This window comes from Centruroides vittatus, unplaced genomic scaffold (genome assembly GCF_030686945.1).
Source record: "Centruroides vittatus isolate TY-2023 unplaced genomic scaffold, ASM3068694v2 contig_371, whole genome shotgun sequence".
Taxonomy (NCBI): Eukaryota; Metazoa; Arthropoda; class Arachnida; order Scorpiones; family Buthidae; genus Centruroides; species Centruroides vittatus.
Window position 1 is genome coordinate 2,284,804 of NW_027122194.1, and position 18,824 is coordinate 2,303,627.

The 18,824-nt window shown below is 29.9% G+C and overlaps 1 protein-coding gene across 2 annotated transcripts in view; it reads right to left on the reverse strand.

Moving 5' to 3' along the window:
• Positions 1 to 2,331: 2,331 nt before the first annotated feature.
• Positions 2,332 to 18,824, reverse strand: part of Scgalpha (sarcoglycan alpha) — a 32,286-nt gene continuing 15,793 nt past the window's right edge. The window contains exons 6-11 of one of the 2 annotated variants that reach the window (XM_067270473.1): positions 17,854 to 18,031; positions 17,554 to 17,768; positions 17,301 to 17,327; positions 10,803 to 10,970; positions 10,659 to 10,727; positions 2,332 to 3,319 (exon numbers count right to left, since the gene is read on the reverse strand). In XM_067270473.1, coding sequence (XP_067126574.1) covers positions 3,289 to 3,319; positions 10,659 to 10,727; positions 10,803 to 10,970; positions 17,301 to 17,327; positions 17,554 to 17,768; positions 17,854 to 18,031 — 688 coding nt within the window. In that variant the 3' untranslated portion in view covers positions 2,332 to 3,288. The remainder of the gene's footprint in view (positions 3,320 to 10,658; positions 10,728 to 10,802; positions 10,971 to 17,300; positions 17,328 to 17,553; positions 17,769 to 17,853; positions 18,032 to 18,824) is intronic. The other variant, XM_067270474.1, reaches the window with a different exon arrangement.

Sequence of the window (18,824 nt, forward strand, 5' to 3'; positions counted from 1 at the left end):
TTCTGAATATCCCGCTAGCAAAGCCATGTTCTCGGAGACTTTCGCTCGCGATTATTTTCTGCCACTGCGTTGTAGCGAGGCATTGATTTAAATGTGACCCAACTGGAGAGTAACGGAAGCGATATTGCGGGCCATTTGATAGCGGGATGTTTGGTCATTAGCGCAGTCATCTCAGGAGAAAGCGCCGAATATACCCAGCCAAACATCGATGTTCAGATGCGTCCGTGACACACGCTTGCTTTCTGAATATCCCGCTAGCAAAGCCATGTTCTCGGAGACTTTCGCTCGCGATTATTTTCTGCCACTGCGTTGTAGCGAGGCATTGATTTAAATGTGACCCAACTGGAGAGTAACGGAAGCGATATTGCGGGCCATTTGATAGCGGGATGTTTGGTCATTAGCGCAGTCATCTCAGGAGAAAGCGCCGAATATACCCAGCCAAACATCGATGTTCAGATGCGTCCGTGACACACGCTTGTATTCTAAATATCTTGCTAGAATCGCTTTTTGTAAGTATTCACGTGGAAACATACCATCGTTCTAAATGGAGATATTTTTCTTTCAATTGTTAGTAGATTATTTTTTCTTTGCCCTTACCTGTGTGACTGTACTTATTTTATATGACTGAAGTAAATGATGTATGTTATCCACTTTTTTACAAATGAGTATATGAGTGTTTGTGCTGTAAAGTAGAAATATTAATTTTGAAATCTTCAAACCGACTTCGGAAAGGGCTTTTTTACTTCATAAAATTTTTAAAACGTAATTTATATTTTATAAACGAATGTCTCGTTTACATAGATACTTATCTATTATTTAAAATAGTTTAAAATATTTTTTATAGGGTTTGTATTAAGTACTACATTATTTTTTTTATTTAGTTTATGAAAGCAATGTGTATTTTAGAAATATTTTATAATTTTAAGTTCATTTCACTAATAAAAGTTTTACAAATACACGAACTTTATATAATTGATTTTCTATTATATTGAAAAAGTATTATATCTATTAATCTACATAAAATATTAGTGCGATTTAATTTCAATAGTTATTATAACGAAAAATAAATTATGTAAAAATGAAATTTAACATGTGTAGGTGTATAATGTATCTCAAATTTTGTAAGTAATGAGTTGTCAGTTAAAAGAATCACTATATTAAATTGTCTATCTACACTAAAAACAGGCTATAAAGAAAGTATTAAATATTTTCACTGATATGTTTTTTGGTACAGATATTGTTGTGGTGCGAAAGAACTTTTGTTTCATCTGAAGTATTATAAATTTTTTTTATGCTGTTTGTATGGGAAAAAACATTGATAATGAGAAATACAGTAAATTTACGACTGCATCCAAGAGACTAAGATATTTGTCAAACATTTGTTCTTTTGAACGGATTAATTTAAAGATTTCAGAAACAATGGTTTTTAAGCGATTAGCATGGAGTATCAGCAAGTGTGAAAATATTGAATGTAAAATAATTGAAAAACGGAAAAAAGAAGTTAAAATTGTTGTCAGGTGAATCAAGTAATTCGAATATGATTATTACCGCTGAACAAGAACTAAATCAGTTATATTTTTAAGCAATCGATATAATTATTTTGCATACTAATTTTAATATTTATTATATCGGTAACAATTGCTTCAGGAGAAAGGAGTTTTAGTAAATTAAAAATTATAAAGAACAAACAATTCTTTTACTGTGATATCGTCACAATGCCGGGCTGCAATTTTTAATCGTATTTTTAATTTATTTAAAATATATGATCTCTATTTCACATTAAGTGTCTTGCCCCTGTATATCATACTTTCATGTTAGCAATAGAGCAGTGCCTGTTATCTATCTAACTCCTTTCGGGGGAAAAGCTTTTAATCAAAATAACGTGAAAGCCCGTTATAAATTGGAATTTCTTATATAATTAATCGGGGCCTGGTGCCCAATGCGCTCCACATCTGGTTCGGCATTCATCTAACTGAAGGAAAAGAGAGTGATTAAAGAAAATCCTGAGATTAAGGAAGGACAGACAGTGTGAATTTATAGGTTACAATTTTTTCAAATTGCAGCCCAATCATTTCAAATCAAAAATGAGTCAAGAACGTCTGACATATTTAAGTATTTTATCAATAGAATCTGAAATGTTTTATGAAGGTAATTTCGACAGTGTGTTTGATAATTTTGCGTGAAGAAAATTTCGGGAAATAAAATTATTGTAATAAAAACTATAAAAATATCTCTTTTTTTTTATAACGGTGCAATTTTATTTCCTGGCCATATGGGAAATTTTTCCATTTACTTATATATAAAAAAATTAAGAGAAAACTTTTCAAAATATTAATATCACAATATTTTATTGATTATTGCATTAACATCACAATTTAACTGTATTATATTATTATTATTTTGGCTTATAAAGTAGGGACTTCATAAACTAGACTTGAAGTAAAGCCAGAAATTCACAATTCTGGTTTTATTTATGGTATAAATATTCATAAGAGACAATATTAGATACAATCAAGAAAATGTTCTTAAGACAACTCTAATCATTTATTTATATTACAAAATTTTCTGATATCTTCTGAAGATAGTAATACAACTAATAACAATTAAATAATGACAACGAACTTTAAAATATTTCTAGCTGGCAGGATGGCCAAGATAGTAAAGATTCCAACTTGCTGCTTTGTGGGATCTGTGAGTCTTAAATTTCAATTCAAATTTTCACAAGGTGATCCAGTTATGTTGGTCTCCATTCCTTACCATCTGGCCACTCTATTTATGGGCCTGGCTGAACACAGTGGGTATTAAAAGACACTCTTAGTGCCCACAAAGTGGAAAGATTTAAGGAAAAAATAAATAAATAATACTTGTAATTTTATCATTCGGAAATATTAGTTTTAATATTAGTTAATAATTTTATTTAAAATGCTTTACATACGAAAGAGCTAATTAGTTAATTTATTATATAAGAACAACAAATATTTATTATTTCATATTTTTAACTAATAATTTTTACCAAAGTTAATAAATATCATGTCTACATGAACTTATTTAAAATAATTCTAAGATGGATTTTATAATTTAACTTACAGATATAGATTAAATCAGTCAGAGATAATTGATATATTCTATATGTATATCATTTACAAAGTTATTATATCTTGAATTACATGTAGAATATTAGCTATTTTGATAGTAATAAAGCTACAACAGCTATAACAATATCAAATTACAAGAATGATTTCAGAATAATACTGGTATGACAATCAAATATATTGACTAAACAATCTTCTATTGCAAAGTTTGGCTTATTCCACATGTTCTGAAAAAATCAAATGTTTATATTAAAAAATTAAAAACTGTTATACAGTCAAACCTGTTTTTATGCGGGGGATAGGGACCACATAAAAAAAATGCATAAAAAAAATCGAGCGAAACTTTACGAGTGGCTATAAAAAATAGTTTTCGCAACACAATTAAAAAAATATTTTTTTTTATGCGGTGAATAGGGACCGCATAAAAAAGTCTCACGTAGAAAATAACTCGAAACCGTACGAAATAACTAGGAATTGCTTTTTTAACTCCTTGGGCCGTTTTCTGCAACACCTAATGGAGAAAAAATCCTCTAAGAATTTTAATTTTTATATTAATTAATTATTTCCACTTAAATACGAATCTAACATTAAAAAGTTAAAAATAATCGTTAAATAATGATTTTATTTGATAAATATTGCTGCAGGAAGTGTTATTTCATTTAACAAGGCGTGAAATTTCACACCTGCAGTCTAAAGCCGGAGGGAAGCTAACTTACCGCATCTGTTCAAATATAACATAATATTTATGGTTTTTATGCTATTAAAATAAGAGGGGACCGAAATAAACGTATGAGAAAAAAATTTTACTGAATAAAAAATGAAAAAACCTGCTGATGTCATAGAAAACAACCAATAGAGTTTTTAAAAATTTTACAGGAGTCAATTATGTTCCAATTTGATTGAAATTTTCATATACCGCACAAAAAAATCGCACAAATAAAATTCGCACAGAAAAAGACCGCACAAAAACAGGTTTGACTGTATATAAATTTATAATATTTAAATAAAAATATAAGGTGATTCAAATGTTTATTCTGGGAAAAAGTCTACCACTTGTACACTTGTAGCTGACAGGGGCAGATCAGGTGCACTCAGTGGTATTACCTTGCTTGAAAATAAAGAAAAGAAGGCAGAATGTGAAGGCGAAGGTAAAAATACAGAAAATAGGATAGGGGCGGAAAAAGGGAGGCACAGGGCATCTTTGCCGGATTTATTAAACCAAAGTAAAAAAAAAAAAAAAACAACAAATACAGAGATTAAATAACAAACAATACAATAGTAACATTGAAAATGTACCAAACACACACCCACTACACTTTGTGAGACACATAGCATTTATACTATACACATTTGTGATCAATTGTTGAAGTAAAGTTTATAATACACAAATGCACTATGTGATGATCGATAGGCAGATTCCAACACTCCAGTTGAAGCAGGAAGTCCATGAGACTTTTAAAAAGTTTTTGATCTGTTGTCCATTTTGCATGGCCAGTTGAATCCTTGGGAGAGTGCAGTCCTTACAAGTGTTTCTTGTTCATGTGTGAAGTTATCACATTCAAATATGTAATGATGAATATCTTGTATTGAGGTGCTGTTACAGCCGCATAAGGGAGTGTCTCTGTGACCAAATTGGTGTAGGCAGGCCTCAAGGTTGCCATGTCCGGTAAAAATTTGTGTATTTATATATGTGATGGAAAGAAGCTTCAGTTTAAGTCTTGTTTCTATGTTGGGAATGAAGGATAATGTTATCTTTCCAGTGTTACTATTCTCCCATTCCCTCTGCCAAAGGCTGATAGCCATAGCATGAACAGTGTTCTTGATACTGGGCCATAGAGCCTTGATTGTCATATGTTGCTGGTGTGCTCTTGCAGCTGCTTTTCCACTAATCTTTTTGTGGAGCCTATTTACATGAGGTTCCTATCTAATCTCCTGTCTTTCAAAAGCATACACTACACGTGTTCTATCAATGAAATGAGATTCACCTGAAGCAGGACTGAGGAGTCCAAAAACGGAGGAGGAGTCCAAAAACGTTCATGCAGTGTACATATTACTGACACCAGACAATAGGTTTGTAGTGCAATTTATTTTCCTAGATCACAACATTGTTATATTCAGATTTATTATACAATTTGACTAAAATACTTTAGGCAGTAATTGTACCAAGCAAAATATTTGCTGTTAATTGGATCCAGTCATAAATTTCTCTGGTCTTCAATTTTCTATAACTGGTTTAATCTTATGTAGTTTATTATAGATTTGATCATTCCACACATTTTACCATGTATCTAATAGTCTTATCTTAATTACTAGTTTCAAGTCAGCATTTTCAACAGGCATTGGATGCCTAGAAAGAGAAGCTGGCCTAACAACAATGTCAGTTACATTATTTCCTCTTATACTAACAAGGTCTGGAATCTAATCATCTTAGAAATAAATTCATTGCAGAAAGATGGCAAATCAGTTTATAAATTTTGACAAGAACATAATGTGAAAAATATTTATACAAGATCAAAGTACAGAATGAATCAAAACAAATATATAGTGACAGCAACCATTCCTCGGAATTTGCTTTTAAGCTAAACGGGTAGCATGCAACTTAGCAGTGAAGATGGAAATCAAGTGAGAAATCTAATTAACCTTAAATTCATCACAGTAAACCATGGCTGATCCAGTGTAATTCACAGAATTAGATCCATCTGTATAATATTCAATTCATCAATTCCAGGCCTAGGAGTGCTATTTCCCCTTTGAAAAAGTGTGAAAAGTGAGTTGAAATACAGAAAAAGTGAATAAAAAGTGAGTGCAATAGTGACAAAACAAAGTGAAAACACAGAAGGAAAACTCAGCAAAACAGCAGTAAAAATTGTTATTTCTTTTTATTCTGTTATGGTTAAACACATTTTAAAAATTTCTGTATATACTGTAATATAGTAGCCACTCGTTATATCGCGTTTTTTTGGTCCCCTAAATTTTAAAAGCATTTGAGTCAATTAATTTTAAATTACCAATTACCACTGAATTTCTATTTGCAACGAAATACGAGAAAGAGCTAAATATGCAGAACAGGTGGATAGATCGATTGTCATTTGTTTCCTTTTGATATAAAAGTTGTTTATTTATTAGTTTTAAGTACAGTCTCCTCATTTACAAGTTTCTGTGAATTCGAAATTTCATACATTTATGTGAATTAACGGTATTGCGTCAATTCACATAAAGGTGTGAAATTTCGAATTCACCGCATAACGTGTAAGGAAAAGATCTCTCTAATTCTGAACGAAAACTTCTAAAATTTTTATACAGTAGTAACTTCATTTTGCTTTTTAGAGAATTTTTACTCTGTAATTTTATAAGTTTTGATGTTCTATTATATATTCAATATTCATTTTTTTTAAATTTTCAATTACAGCATTTATAATTTTTATTGAAAAATATAAACTACACGAATTTCTAATAAGCGATTTATATAGTACTGTATAATAAAATCGCAATTGATGTTTTTATATCGACAGTATTTGTCTTTCAATGTCATTGTTAAAGAAACAATGCTAAATGGGCGTTCATGGTTTCGATGTTTACGTAAACGTCAATTAATTCGATATAACCTACGAATAAAATTCAGGATTGAAAAACTAAGCTTATTTTATATCAGAAACACTTGCTGATGAAAGAACAGAGATTCCATAGCATGTATAATCTGTTTAGTAAAAGCCCAGAATTTTTATTACTCGGTTATATCGCGTTTTTTTTTTTTCTGTTTCCCGATAACCAGTGGCTTCTGTATTTCCAGTAAACCATGAATACTTGAAAAGTCTTTGGCTTCTGTAAATAATCAGTCATGAAAGATGATGTTCTTTTATTAAGATTATTCTGCATGTTATCAACTTCCTTCTATTTCGCTTCCTCTTGCTTTTGAACACTTAACACTAATAAGCATCACACGTGCTGCTTGTACTTCATTCATGTTCTTGCTGTTAATAGCCTTCTCCAGTTTTTTTGTTTGCTGCTTCTAACAAAACTTAGACTGTCGCATGTATTTCATTTTCTTCTACATTTTTCTGGTTTAAACTCAGTTGCCGTTCCATAATCTTCATGTTACGAACAGCTTTCTTTTGTTGTTCTTCAAAACATTTCTGTGCTCTTTTTTCCGTTTCTCTTATTCTTTTAACTTCTTTTCATTTTCCAATCGTTCTTGATAATTTCTATGCACCGAGGAAGCTAATTTCAGTCGTCCTTTGCAATAGGTACAAGGTGTGGGCTTTGGTCATACATGTTTAGTCCCTCCTTAACAATCAAAAGTGAATTAAGCATTCTTTCCAACACTGATGCTCTATCAGGAGAAAGTGCCCGGCATAAAATTGATCCTCTCATTCATGGGAACGGGATTTTCGATGCTGATTTCACTAATTTGGCTATTCTCGGATATTTATCATTATCAGAAACTGTTTATTTTTTAATGCTTCGAGATGTGTAAATATTGATTTCCAAATAAAATAATAAATCTGAAATAAATATACTCCAAATAATATAAGTAAAATAATATTTTATTAATGATTTCATAAATAACAAAAAACTTTTTCCTGCAGATGAATAAAAACCAACATCGTTGCAAAGTTGTTAACCTTTGGGAAGCCTGTGAAAATCTTTCTCACAAGCAATTACGTGTTGTACTTTTTACAACACTTCGAATATTTTAATTTATTTGGTAAATTTTATATGTAAATATGAATTTACATTTTCGTTTACTTTTTTAGTCTCTCAATTAATGCACAATTATAATCGGCATAAGAGAAGATTAAAAAATGGATATTTCACAAGCAAAGTAATCACACATTTTATGAAAATAACACTTACTATATGGAATAATTATACTTGTAGTCAATTTAAACATACATTTATGGGAAGATGTAGATGTGATTTAACGTTAACAATATGCTATGAAATCATTAAAGTAATTTTATTAAACTCAAGTTTATGAAATTATTTAAAGATAAATCAAGTAAAAAAATATTTTTGTAAACGACAACTCCATAACCCGATTGTTAATTAAAACCAAATAATCTGCCAAATTATTGGGCTATAACCAGGATAACTAAATGGTCAGAAACGAAATCTTTTTTAGTGGTAGGAGGTTACGCTACTATCTCGTGTTAATTTTAATAATTATATATTTTGAATTTAAAAGCGGCAGCAGTGTTGTCAGCTTGAGAGATTAATCCCTCTGCGTAATGTGCTTTCCCCTGCAAAAGGACTTTAGTGATTTTCTTAGAAAACAGCCAAAACTGCAGGGATGCTTAGAATACTTATTTTTAAACTCTGTAGAAGGAAATGCAATTCGGATAAGGTAGATTTTGGCGAATAATGAAAATATGGCATGAGTACATAACTTTACTCAACACTGGCTTCTGAATTTGTAATGAGAGGGTTTTTTTAAGTGCATAAAAGATTTTTTTAAATACGTTAAATAACGAGTATAACACACTGAATAAATTCTTGTTTTCACTTATTATGACTCAACTAAATCAAAGTGAAAGCCATGGGCTATTACACGGATTTGGTTTGATACTGAAGTAATCAACACGGTTTCACAAATCAGTAAATAATTTTTGTTTTCTATCCTAACGACACTGAGTGGCAGTTGCAATTTTGAGTCTGCTCAGGGCCGCGTATTTTCTTCTAAAAAATTCTATTCTGATAGTCCGATAATTCGGCAATTCGTTTGGCTTTAAAATTATTTTTGGTTTGCCCCACATCTTAATTAAGCACGTGAAAATGACCAAAAAAGTGAGAAAAGTGAGAAAATGACCTGAAAAGTGAGAAATGAAAGTAGAAAGGAGTACTTCAGAAAAGTGAGTACAAGTGAGAAAAGTGAGCGACTCCCAGGCCTGCAATTCAATATTCAATATTCAATATATACATCAGTATATATATATATTAGAATAAACTCATTGTTACAATGATTGCTGCAAAGCGCTGCTTTTAAATGCAATATGTGAAAGAATTAAGATATTGCTTTAAGCTAAAATCAACTGAGATTGTAGGAATTGACCAGGATAGGACAGTATGTAAGACTGAAATATTTGTTCTTACAGGGGAAACCAGGCAATGTGTTGTCACCAACTTTGATAAAATTTTTTGGCTATGCAATATTTACTTGTATTTAAACTATACCAAAGCCATTCTGGCAATCTAGAGAAAATTAGGATAAAAGTTATTCTGGCAATCTCAAGAAAATTTAGATAAAATTTTTGCAACTATTAATACCAATATGAAAGACTGATTCATGAAGTATTGGGTGGAATGGTTAGTTAAGTTGTCATGTGTGAAGACTTTGTTTTTGGGTTCAATCCCCATATGTAAGTTTTTTTTACATTTATAATTTAATCTTATCATTTTAAAATTTTTGTACTATTTTTATGCCATTTTTAATTATTGAAAGTAAAATTTATTATTCATTATAAATTATTAAGGAATTTACATTATTCTTCTACAATGTAAAGTCATATTTGCCTTCCCAAAAAAGATTACATAAGTAAATCCAATAAAAATTACGTCATTCACAATAATATGACAGTAATTTGAATAGTATTTTCAAATTATTATAAAAACATCATAACATCAATCAAATCATAAAAAACAGTTAAAACAAAATGGTGCCTTACACCATGTACAGTACATACAATCATTACTACTTTATTCACACAGTCTTCATATTTTGTTTTAATAACAGAGGGTAAAAAATAACTTCATTAATGTTTTTGAAACTATTTCTTTCATGTGCATGGTTTAAGTCTCAAATAGACTCAAACCATGCATATTTTAACATTTCACAAATAAACTGGTGCACCCAACTGATTGTGAATTAGAAATTATATTTTAATAACACTTTTGCTATTGACTTTAACAAGATAACTACAGTTTTGTAATTTTTTGATAAAATTTTTAATCTGTCTATTAAAATAAACACTGTAAGGCTGACAAAGATGGCAAAATAATTTTTAATTGGCAAGATGGAATAATTATAAAAGAGCTTCTTGTCTTGAAAACCAAAAAATAAAGCCTCCACATGTGACAATTTAACTAACCACACCATACCACTACTTTGTGAATTGGTATTCCATATTGGTATTAATGATTGAAGAAAACTTATCCTAATTTTTTTAATAATGCCTAAACAGTGGGTCTTGCAGCTTTGGGAGAGTTTAACTACAAGTAAATACTACCATAAAATTTCATCGAACGACAAATTGCCAGGTCCCCCTTGTTAGATTTATCATGCTGGTTAGTGTGTCAATTTATACACTAAAAAACAGAGTAAAGATGAATGTTCACTGTAAAATACATTTAGATTTTACTCAAATAGTTCAATTTGCAGAGTCAATTTTCCTCAGCAACAGACATCAACCAATTGCATTAACATATCAGATATCAATAAGACAGATTCAGAAAGCAAATTTAGTGCACAAATGCAAAGTATTATATAATATAAATGCAAAACAGATATTTTACTGACAGTACTGTCAACAAAAAGCAACAAAAATATTTATGAGTAAAAAGTTCCCATACTTAAGTGGAGTATATGGAGGTGGGGGTGGAGGACCAGTTCCTCGAAGTGTTCCAGTTCGACTAGTTGACCTGAAACAATTCGAAGAAATTAGTACATATTTCAATAAAGTAAATAAAATTATTAATTATAAATTAAAATTGTACCTTAACGTATTAGATTTTGGCAAAGTTGAAGATGGACTTCCTGTTCTAGAACGGGGAAGAGAAGATCCTGGAGTTGAACTAGACTGAGGAAAACTGTCCCTTTTATTTGATAAATGACATAATTGATTGCTTGCTCTCTGAATTGAATTATATTGATTCATTTGCACACTGTAAAAGCAAAAAGCACAAATATATATATCTTTTTATGTATATGTAATATGAATACTTTAAGTTATACTTAACAAGATACTATATTTTGTGGCAAATAAGATGCCACTTTTATCCAAAAAAAGGCTGACACAAATTGCCCTAAATCTTATATATGTAAAGTTGCAATCTCCACAGCTAAAGAATTCCTCAAATAGCCTTTAGAACACTACTGGTAACATCTACTAGAGGCCAACTCTTGAATAAAATATTATTATATTTTGTAATAACTAAGCAGCTTTTGCATGTAGTCTTGTTAAGTATTTTAATGGTAAATGACTTTTTATAACTTCTTTTTTCTCTAATAAGTAAAAGTGTGCATTCTAATTTTACTTTTTAAAATCAGAATCCTGTAAAATAAACTTTATTGGCCAAGTGCCCAAAAAAGATGTGAGATAGCTTAAACACACTGAATATCTTTTCCCTAAATATTCTGTGAAGAAATGGGAATGCGTCTTACATTGCCATAAAATATTATATCTGGCTTTTCAATAAAATATAAAAAACACATTACACAAATATGTTTTCTTTAAAATACTAATTTGACTAAAATGAAATAGAAAGTAATTCCTATCAATGTAATTCATTTACCAGAATTAACTGAATTAGGAATTTAATAATTTGATAAATATAGTTTAAAAATTTTTCAAAACGTCTATTATTATGAAATCAGTAATAGTAATAAATTATCAAGATTATAATTTATTATAACTGAAATTTACATAAAATATTATTATTAAATGTAAATGTATCCTAGTCAGACAAAAAATTACTCTGCAAGCAAGCTAAACTCCAAAAACAATGCTTTAACAGAAAAAAATAAATATTAAAATGAAGAAAGAGAAAGACATATTAGTGCTTTTGAGATTATCAAATAACAATTCAAACCAAAATATATTGGATCAAACATAATTGTCTTGGAGGGAGATAAGCTGAATAAGTCAACTGTTATAGTTACATGAATAACAATTAGTAAGATAATCAACAAAATATATAAAAACATCTTACTTTTTTATACTTCTACTAACTATTTTTTTAAATTCAAAAACCATCATAATTGAAACTAGATATTTATTTATTATTTTTAGTATAAAATTATGCAAATAATGAAATAAATAAAATTAAGTATTATTTGATTGCAATAATTATCATACATTGTTTATATAAACTGTCAAAAAATTTTAGAAAATGAAACAAGATATAAATGAAAAAATTATGTAGATTATTGGTCTGCAGACACTGACATCACAGATTCCTTTGGTTAAATAAAGTTTTATGGTCATTTGAAAAAATTTGTGAGCTTTCTCAAACTTTTCTACAAAATAAAATGGAACAGGTTTGTAGGAAAGCACGTAAATAACAAAGACAAATTTCCCAAAGAAACAGTAGAGAGAAAAGAGATTGAAATTCAACAACACTATAAATCCAAATAAAAACATGTTTACAATGATCTCATCTAACTACAATGCTGCTATAAATAAACAAACAAAATTTTCCATTTATCTCTAAGATGTTCAAAAGAGCACTTAACAGATGACATTGCTAGTTGTAAACCTTTACATATCTATGAATCTATAAGTAGTGGAGCTGATAGAGTCGTTTCTTAGAGAAAATAATACTGAATTTCCACAATTTGTTAACTATTTTACTAGTCTGAAATAAGGATGACTTCCATTTTCAGACTAAAACAACAATCATTAGTCAGATAATATGATGACTAATAACATACCAGAAGAAGATGCTAAGTAATTATTAAATAACAGTAATAGATGTATTTCAATATACTGCTCATTATAAGTCACATTAGTTCAAATAAGTTTGTTAATCACAAGCATATAACTCCTTTTTAACATTTAAAATGCTTTCAACCTTCATTATGTAACAGATGTAAAATAGAAAATTATTATACAGGGTGGGCCAGCGAAAACGAAACGGCAGAGTGTTCGTGTTCGTCCAAGCAAAGCGCTCGACAGGTCGATTTTACTCTCGAGGGGACATCTTTTGCAATAAAGTTTTTGCGATTCTGAATATTAACTAAACAAACATTTTTTTCGAAATAAATGTTTGTTTAGTTAATACAAAATAAATGAGTTTTTAAAATTTTTGTTGTCTTTGTATTCAGAATCGCAAAAACTTTATTGCAAAAGATGTCCCCTCGAGCAAAAGATCGACCTGTCCGAGCGCTTTGCTTGGACGAACACGAACACTCTGCCGTTTCGTTTTCGCTGGCCCACCCTGTATATAAAGAAGAACATGGAAATAGAGTTTCTGAGCACTATCTATTTCATTATTTGTATTTTGTTTTTAGGCTGCAATTTGAAAAAATTGTAAACCAATAAATTCCCCATTGTTGTGCCGGTACATCCATCCGTGTCTGTCTTTTCAATAGATGAAAGCTGAGAACAGATATGGAAAGCTATGACAGGAGGCCACAATTACAACTATATATGAAATTCCGGTTTGTGCTGGAAGTCATGTTATTTCAATTAAAAAATTCTCCCCAAAAGGAGTTTGAACTAGTATAACTCTATTGCTAACAGGAAAAGTATGTTGTACAGGGCAACACACTACTAATTTGAGGTGGAGAGCATATATTTTAAATTAAATAAATTTAAAATATGATTAAAAATTGCAGTTGCATTGCAAGATGTCACAATAAATAACTGCTCATTCTTATTTATTGTTACTTAAAAACAAAATCATTTAATAATTTTTTTCTTTCATAAAAATAAACATAAAATTTGATTTGAAACTCATATCTTAGAATCAAGGAAATACAATATTTTTGGAAAAATCAAAAGAAATGATAAGCTGGTAGACTGTGAAGATCATATGGATATTTAAATAAAGTTTGATGACCATTATGAATGTAAAGAATATTAATATTTTATCTTAGATATACAGTAGAGAGTCGAAAATCAGCACCCCGGTAATTGGAATGGTCGGTAATCGGCACGATTTTCAGTCGGCAAATTTAAATTTTTCCTAGTGCTGTGGCGCTGCAATCTTTGGCTATGTTTTGGGCTACTCCAATACTTTTTTTGTTTGTGTGTCTGTTTTAGCTGGCAGCACTGGCATTTTTGTGTAGTTTTTTTTTGGAAGACTCTGTTTCGGGACGTGTATCGTGGTTAATCGAAATACGTTTTCATCGGGTACATTAATTTTGGATCCGTGAATTTTTTATTTGTAACAGATCATTCTGTAGTTGTTGGTGAGTTCGAAATGGCAACTAAACGTAAACACGTTTTTCTCAGTATTTCTGATAAACTTAAAATAATAGATCAGTTGAAATGTGGTGGTAGTGGAGCAACCTTAGCTCGGGAATATGGAGTTGGAAAGAGCACAATATCGAGGATTAAAAAGACCAGTGATGACATTAAAAAATTTGCTAGTGTATTTGACAGTGAAGTAGAAGCTTGCACAGAAAAACGATGAGAATGGCAGAAAACCAAGATTTGGACATTGCAGTTTACACGTGGTTCATGCAGGTACATAGCCGAGGACAACCAATAAGTGGCACTTTGGTTTACGAAAAAGCTCTTGAAATGAACAAGAAACTAGGGGCTGACGCTGATTTTAAAGCGACTGCCGGCTGGCTTAAGCATTTCAAATCTAGGCATGGAATTAGGGAATTGAACATCCATGGTGAAAAACTATCGGCTGATACTGAATCAGTTGAATGTTTGAAAGAGTCTTTTAAGAACATGATTGATAAGGAGGACTACCAAAAACCAATGTCTACAATGCAGACAAAACTGGTTTGTATTGGAAGAAAATGCCAACAAAAACCCTAGTTTCTAAGAATGAAATGTCAGCACCTGGTTTTAAGGTAAGCAAATCACGCATCACTGTCATGGTATGCGGAAATGTTACCGGAACGCACAGGCTACCTTTGCTAATCGTCGGAAAATCTAAAAATCCGCGGTGTTTTAAAGGAATAAAAAAATTGCCAGTGACCTATAAAAATCAAAAGAATTCATGGATGGATACAACCATTTTTATAGAATGGTACGACACTGTATTTATCCCTGAAGTCAAAAAGCATCATTTTAAAACTGGAAATTCTGGAAATGTGTTGTTGTTAATTGATAACGCTCCAAGTCATTTCTCAAACATTTCTCTTGAAAGAGAAAACAGAAAGTTTAAAGTTGTTTACTTGCCTCCCAACGTTACTTCAATTCTCCAACCAATGGACCAAGGGGTCATTGAAAGCTTCAAACGATATTACAGAAAGGCATTGCTGCATATGGTAATAATCGGGGAAAAGTATGGGAAACCAATTCAGCAAGTGTACGCTGAAATAAACTTAAAGGATGCTATGTACATGGCAGCAGAAGCTTGGGCTACTGTCAAGCAAACTACACTAGCAACTGCTTGGAATAAGCTCCTACCATCAGATGAGTCTATCACTGCACCTGAAGAGTCACCAAAGAGCCAATTTGTATCGCAACTGTTTGACCTGATTAAAGAATGCCCTGGATTTGAAGAATGCAACAAGGAAAACATTCAAGACTGGCTCAAGTGTGATGTCAATGACCCTGGCTATCAAATATTGTCGGACGATGAAATTATTGCCAGTGTCATCGACAACAAAGACTCTTGCGATGATGAGGAAGAGCGTAATGACGCTGACCATGCTGAAAAAGGACCATCCAGTGAGGAAGCTTTTCATTGCCTTGAGACGGCTCTGAAATGGTTAGAACAGCAAGAAGAATGTGATGCTATCCAATTGCTGTCTTTAAAACGTGTGCGTGATTTAGCGGCAAAAAAGCAACTCTCAGCTGTGAAGCAAAAGACAATTTTGGACTTTTTTTCTTAAACTGTAGGCCTACTTTACAGTATGTAACTCATTTCTGCATTTGAACGTTTTTAATATTAGATTAAATTCCAAAATATTACAGTATTATTATTACAGTATTTTCAATATATTTTGTTTGTACAGAATAAAGAAATAATTTTTAACGATTATTATTTTTAAAAATTTACGTTAGGCTTAACATCGACGAAAATTCAACGCGAAGCAACACGCAACAGAGAAAAATTTGAACATCGGACAGGTTAATATATTTTTTCGTACATAGACCATAATCGGAACAAATCCCTAATCTGAACAACCCCAGTCCCCAATTGATGCCGATTTTCGACTCTCTACTGTAGTTAATGAAAATAAAAGCTAAAATTTGGAATTAAAACAATCAGAGCTGATTGCTTTATTCAGGAAACTACTGATTGCACAAATAACATATAAGAAATGTTTATAAAACACTTAGACAAAAAGTGAAAATTATATTTAATAAAAATTCTTTAAAATGATAGAATAATATTGAATTTTAAGGTGTAATAATTAATTAATAAAAGTTGTAATTGCTTTCAGTATATTAATACAGCATTATCTCATACTTTAAATGTTCCACAGTTCAAATGCTAAATCAAAGAGAAATTTGGCCTGAAGTTCAAACTATGCTTCAGCATTTGAGTTGGCGTGCAGTGAAAAAAATGCACTCACTGTAAACACCATCTGTTGTGTGTCCAAAGTAAAAGATGCTATTACTGTGCTCAACAGCAAATTTTATCAACATATGCATGACAATTGTTGCAGTTGGTCTGATAAAGCATTTTTGCCATCATAAATATTTTTAAAAACAATGTTTTTGAAGTTTGAACAAATAAATTTTGTGTCAAGAAGAAGGGCTTAAGTCTGTTTAGTGCTCTGTTTGTATCTACTACTGGGACTGACTGTTTAGTTTTGGCTACTGATGATGAGCTTCTGTAGCTCAAAACTTTACAGATTATAAGTTTTTTAAACTGACTTCATTCTTCAAAAAGTCTTTTTAAATGAAGATTATAATATTTAAATAAAAACTTGCTAGTAATAAGACTAGTTCAGATTATATTTTTATCATAATTTTTTTGTGATTTTTAAACTTTTAACCTAATCAAATTTATTTCTTTGTTTATGAAAAAATTGTTATTTTAAACTTATTATTAAAATCTAAGTCCAAATCAATCCTGAAAATATATCGGCATCTTTCATAACACATTCTGTATTCTGATATAATAAATACTGTACAATAATATATTATTATTTTTCAACAAATATTACTATATTATTAAAAACTTATATGGGTATTTCCTTGATATTTAAAGGAATATACAAAAGAAAAAAAAAGGAAAAATGATAACTGATTTATAAAATAACTAAATAATAAATAATTAAAACAACATAAATAAATAAATAAATGCAAAATTAGTATAGCTTAGAAACAGCATAATGATGATAAGAATTATTACCTGGACGTATTTCTGTTTCTTTTCTCCCTATTGCAAAATGAAAACATCAGCCAATATCAATTAATGATTAAAAAAATAAATAGAAATAAAATTAAAACTTACATTGCAAAAAAAAACAAAAGAAAAAAAAGCAATTTCTTTGATATATTAGAACAGAAATAATAGTTTTAAAATCTATACTATAAATAGTATATATTTAAAATATAAATATATACACGTATATTTAGACTAATTACTTCTATATTTCACTTACAGCCCTTCTCTTCCACAACACATAACACAAACTAATGATGTAAGTAAGATAACAACAACCACAGCAGGGACAACTATAGATACAATGAAATCCAGCATGAAATCACGTCTAGGAAGACTAATGGTTTGTGGCCTAAAATCATCACTAGTTAAAGGAATTGAAGAATAAGATGGACTAGGTTTACCATATCCTGACTGCTGTTTTTCTTCTTTAACCTTTATAAGATAAATAATTAAATATTTTAATAAATATTTAATATACTTAATTTTTCATTACAATAAATTATTATATGATTTTTACCAAACGAAAACTGCACCAATCAGATATGAAATCTTCTCTTCGAAAAAGATGTTCAGCAGATGTGCGTTTATAATCTCTGGGACAAGGTACTTTTAATACTCTAAGTGGTTGAATTTCTCTTTCAAGATCAAGTAAGTCTCTAGAAAAGTTATCAGTGCCACCAACTCTCACAACCACACTAAAATAGGATTTTTAGTAAAATTTAGTTTTAATTTATATATTATAACTATTAATAAGATAAATTAACTTAATTTATTCTTTTGCTCAATAATATTTTATAATGTGCTTTACTTATTATTTTATTACTAATTTTAAAGATGAAGAATTATAATGAAAATGATAAAGTTTAAAAAGTGTTCAATGGGGGTTGGAAATTACTTTAATTAATTTAAAAACATAAATTATGAAAAAAATTCTCAGCCTCTTCTGACTTCAGAGGTGATTAAAACATTCAAACACTGTTAAACTTAATATGATTACAAAGCATTAAACAGGTATGAAGTTCATGATTATATAAAACCTTTAATTGAGTTTACATTTACAAATAACTTTTTTAGTGTTTTAAATACATTTTATAGGCAAGTAGCTTGAATATTAATGGGGTCAGGTTTGGGATCAAATTACCAGTAATGTATATGTCCCAGATTGATAGTAAAATTACTATTTTTACAGGTGTGTAAATTTATGTCTAATATGTTGATCATATTTTCTAAGTTTATGATACAAGCATAATTTCAGCAGAAAAAATAAATAAATAAACTAAGAAACTACATGAAAAAATTCAGTTTGAAATAAAATCTGAAAACAATAAAGAAATTATTTATTTAAATTTAACAATTAGAAGAATAGATGAAAAATATCAATTTCATAAGTATGAAAAGTTATGTAATATAAAAAATCTATTAATTATAAATCATATTGTCTACTAACAATTAAGGAAATGTGTTTATAATGGAAGTAAAGAAAATATT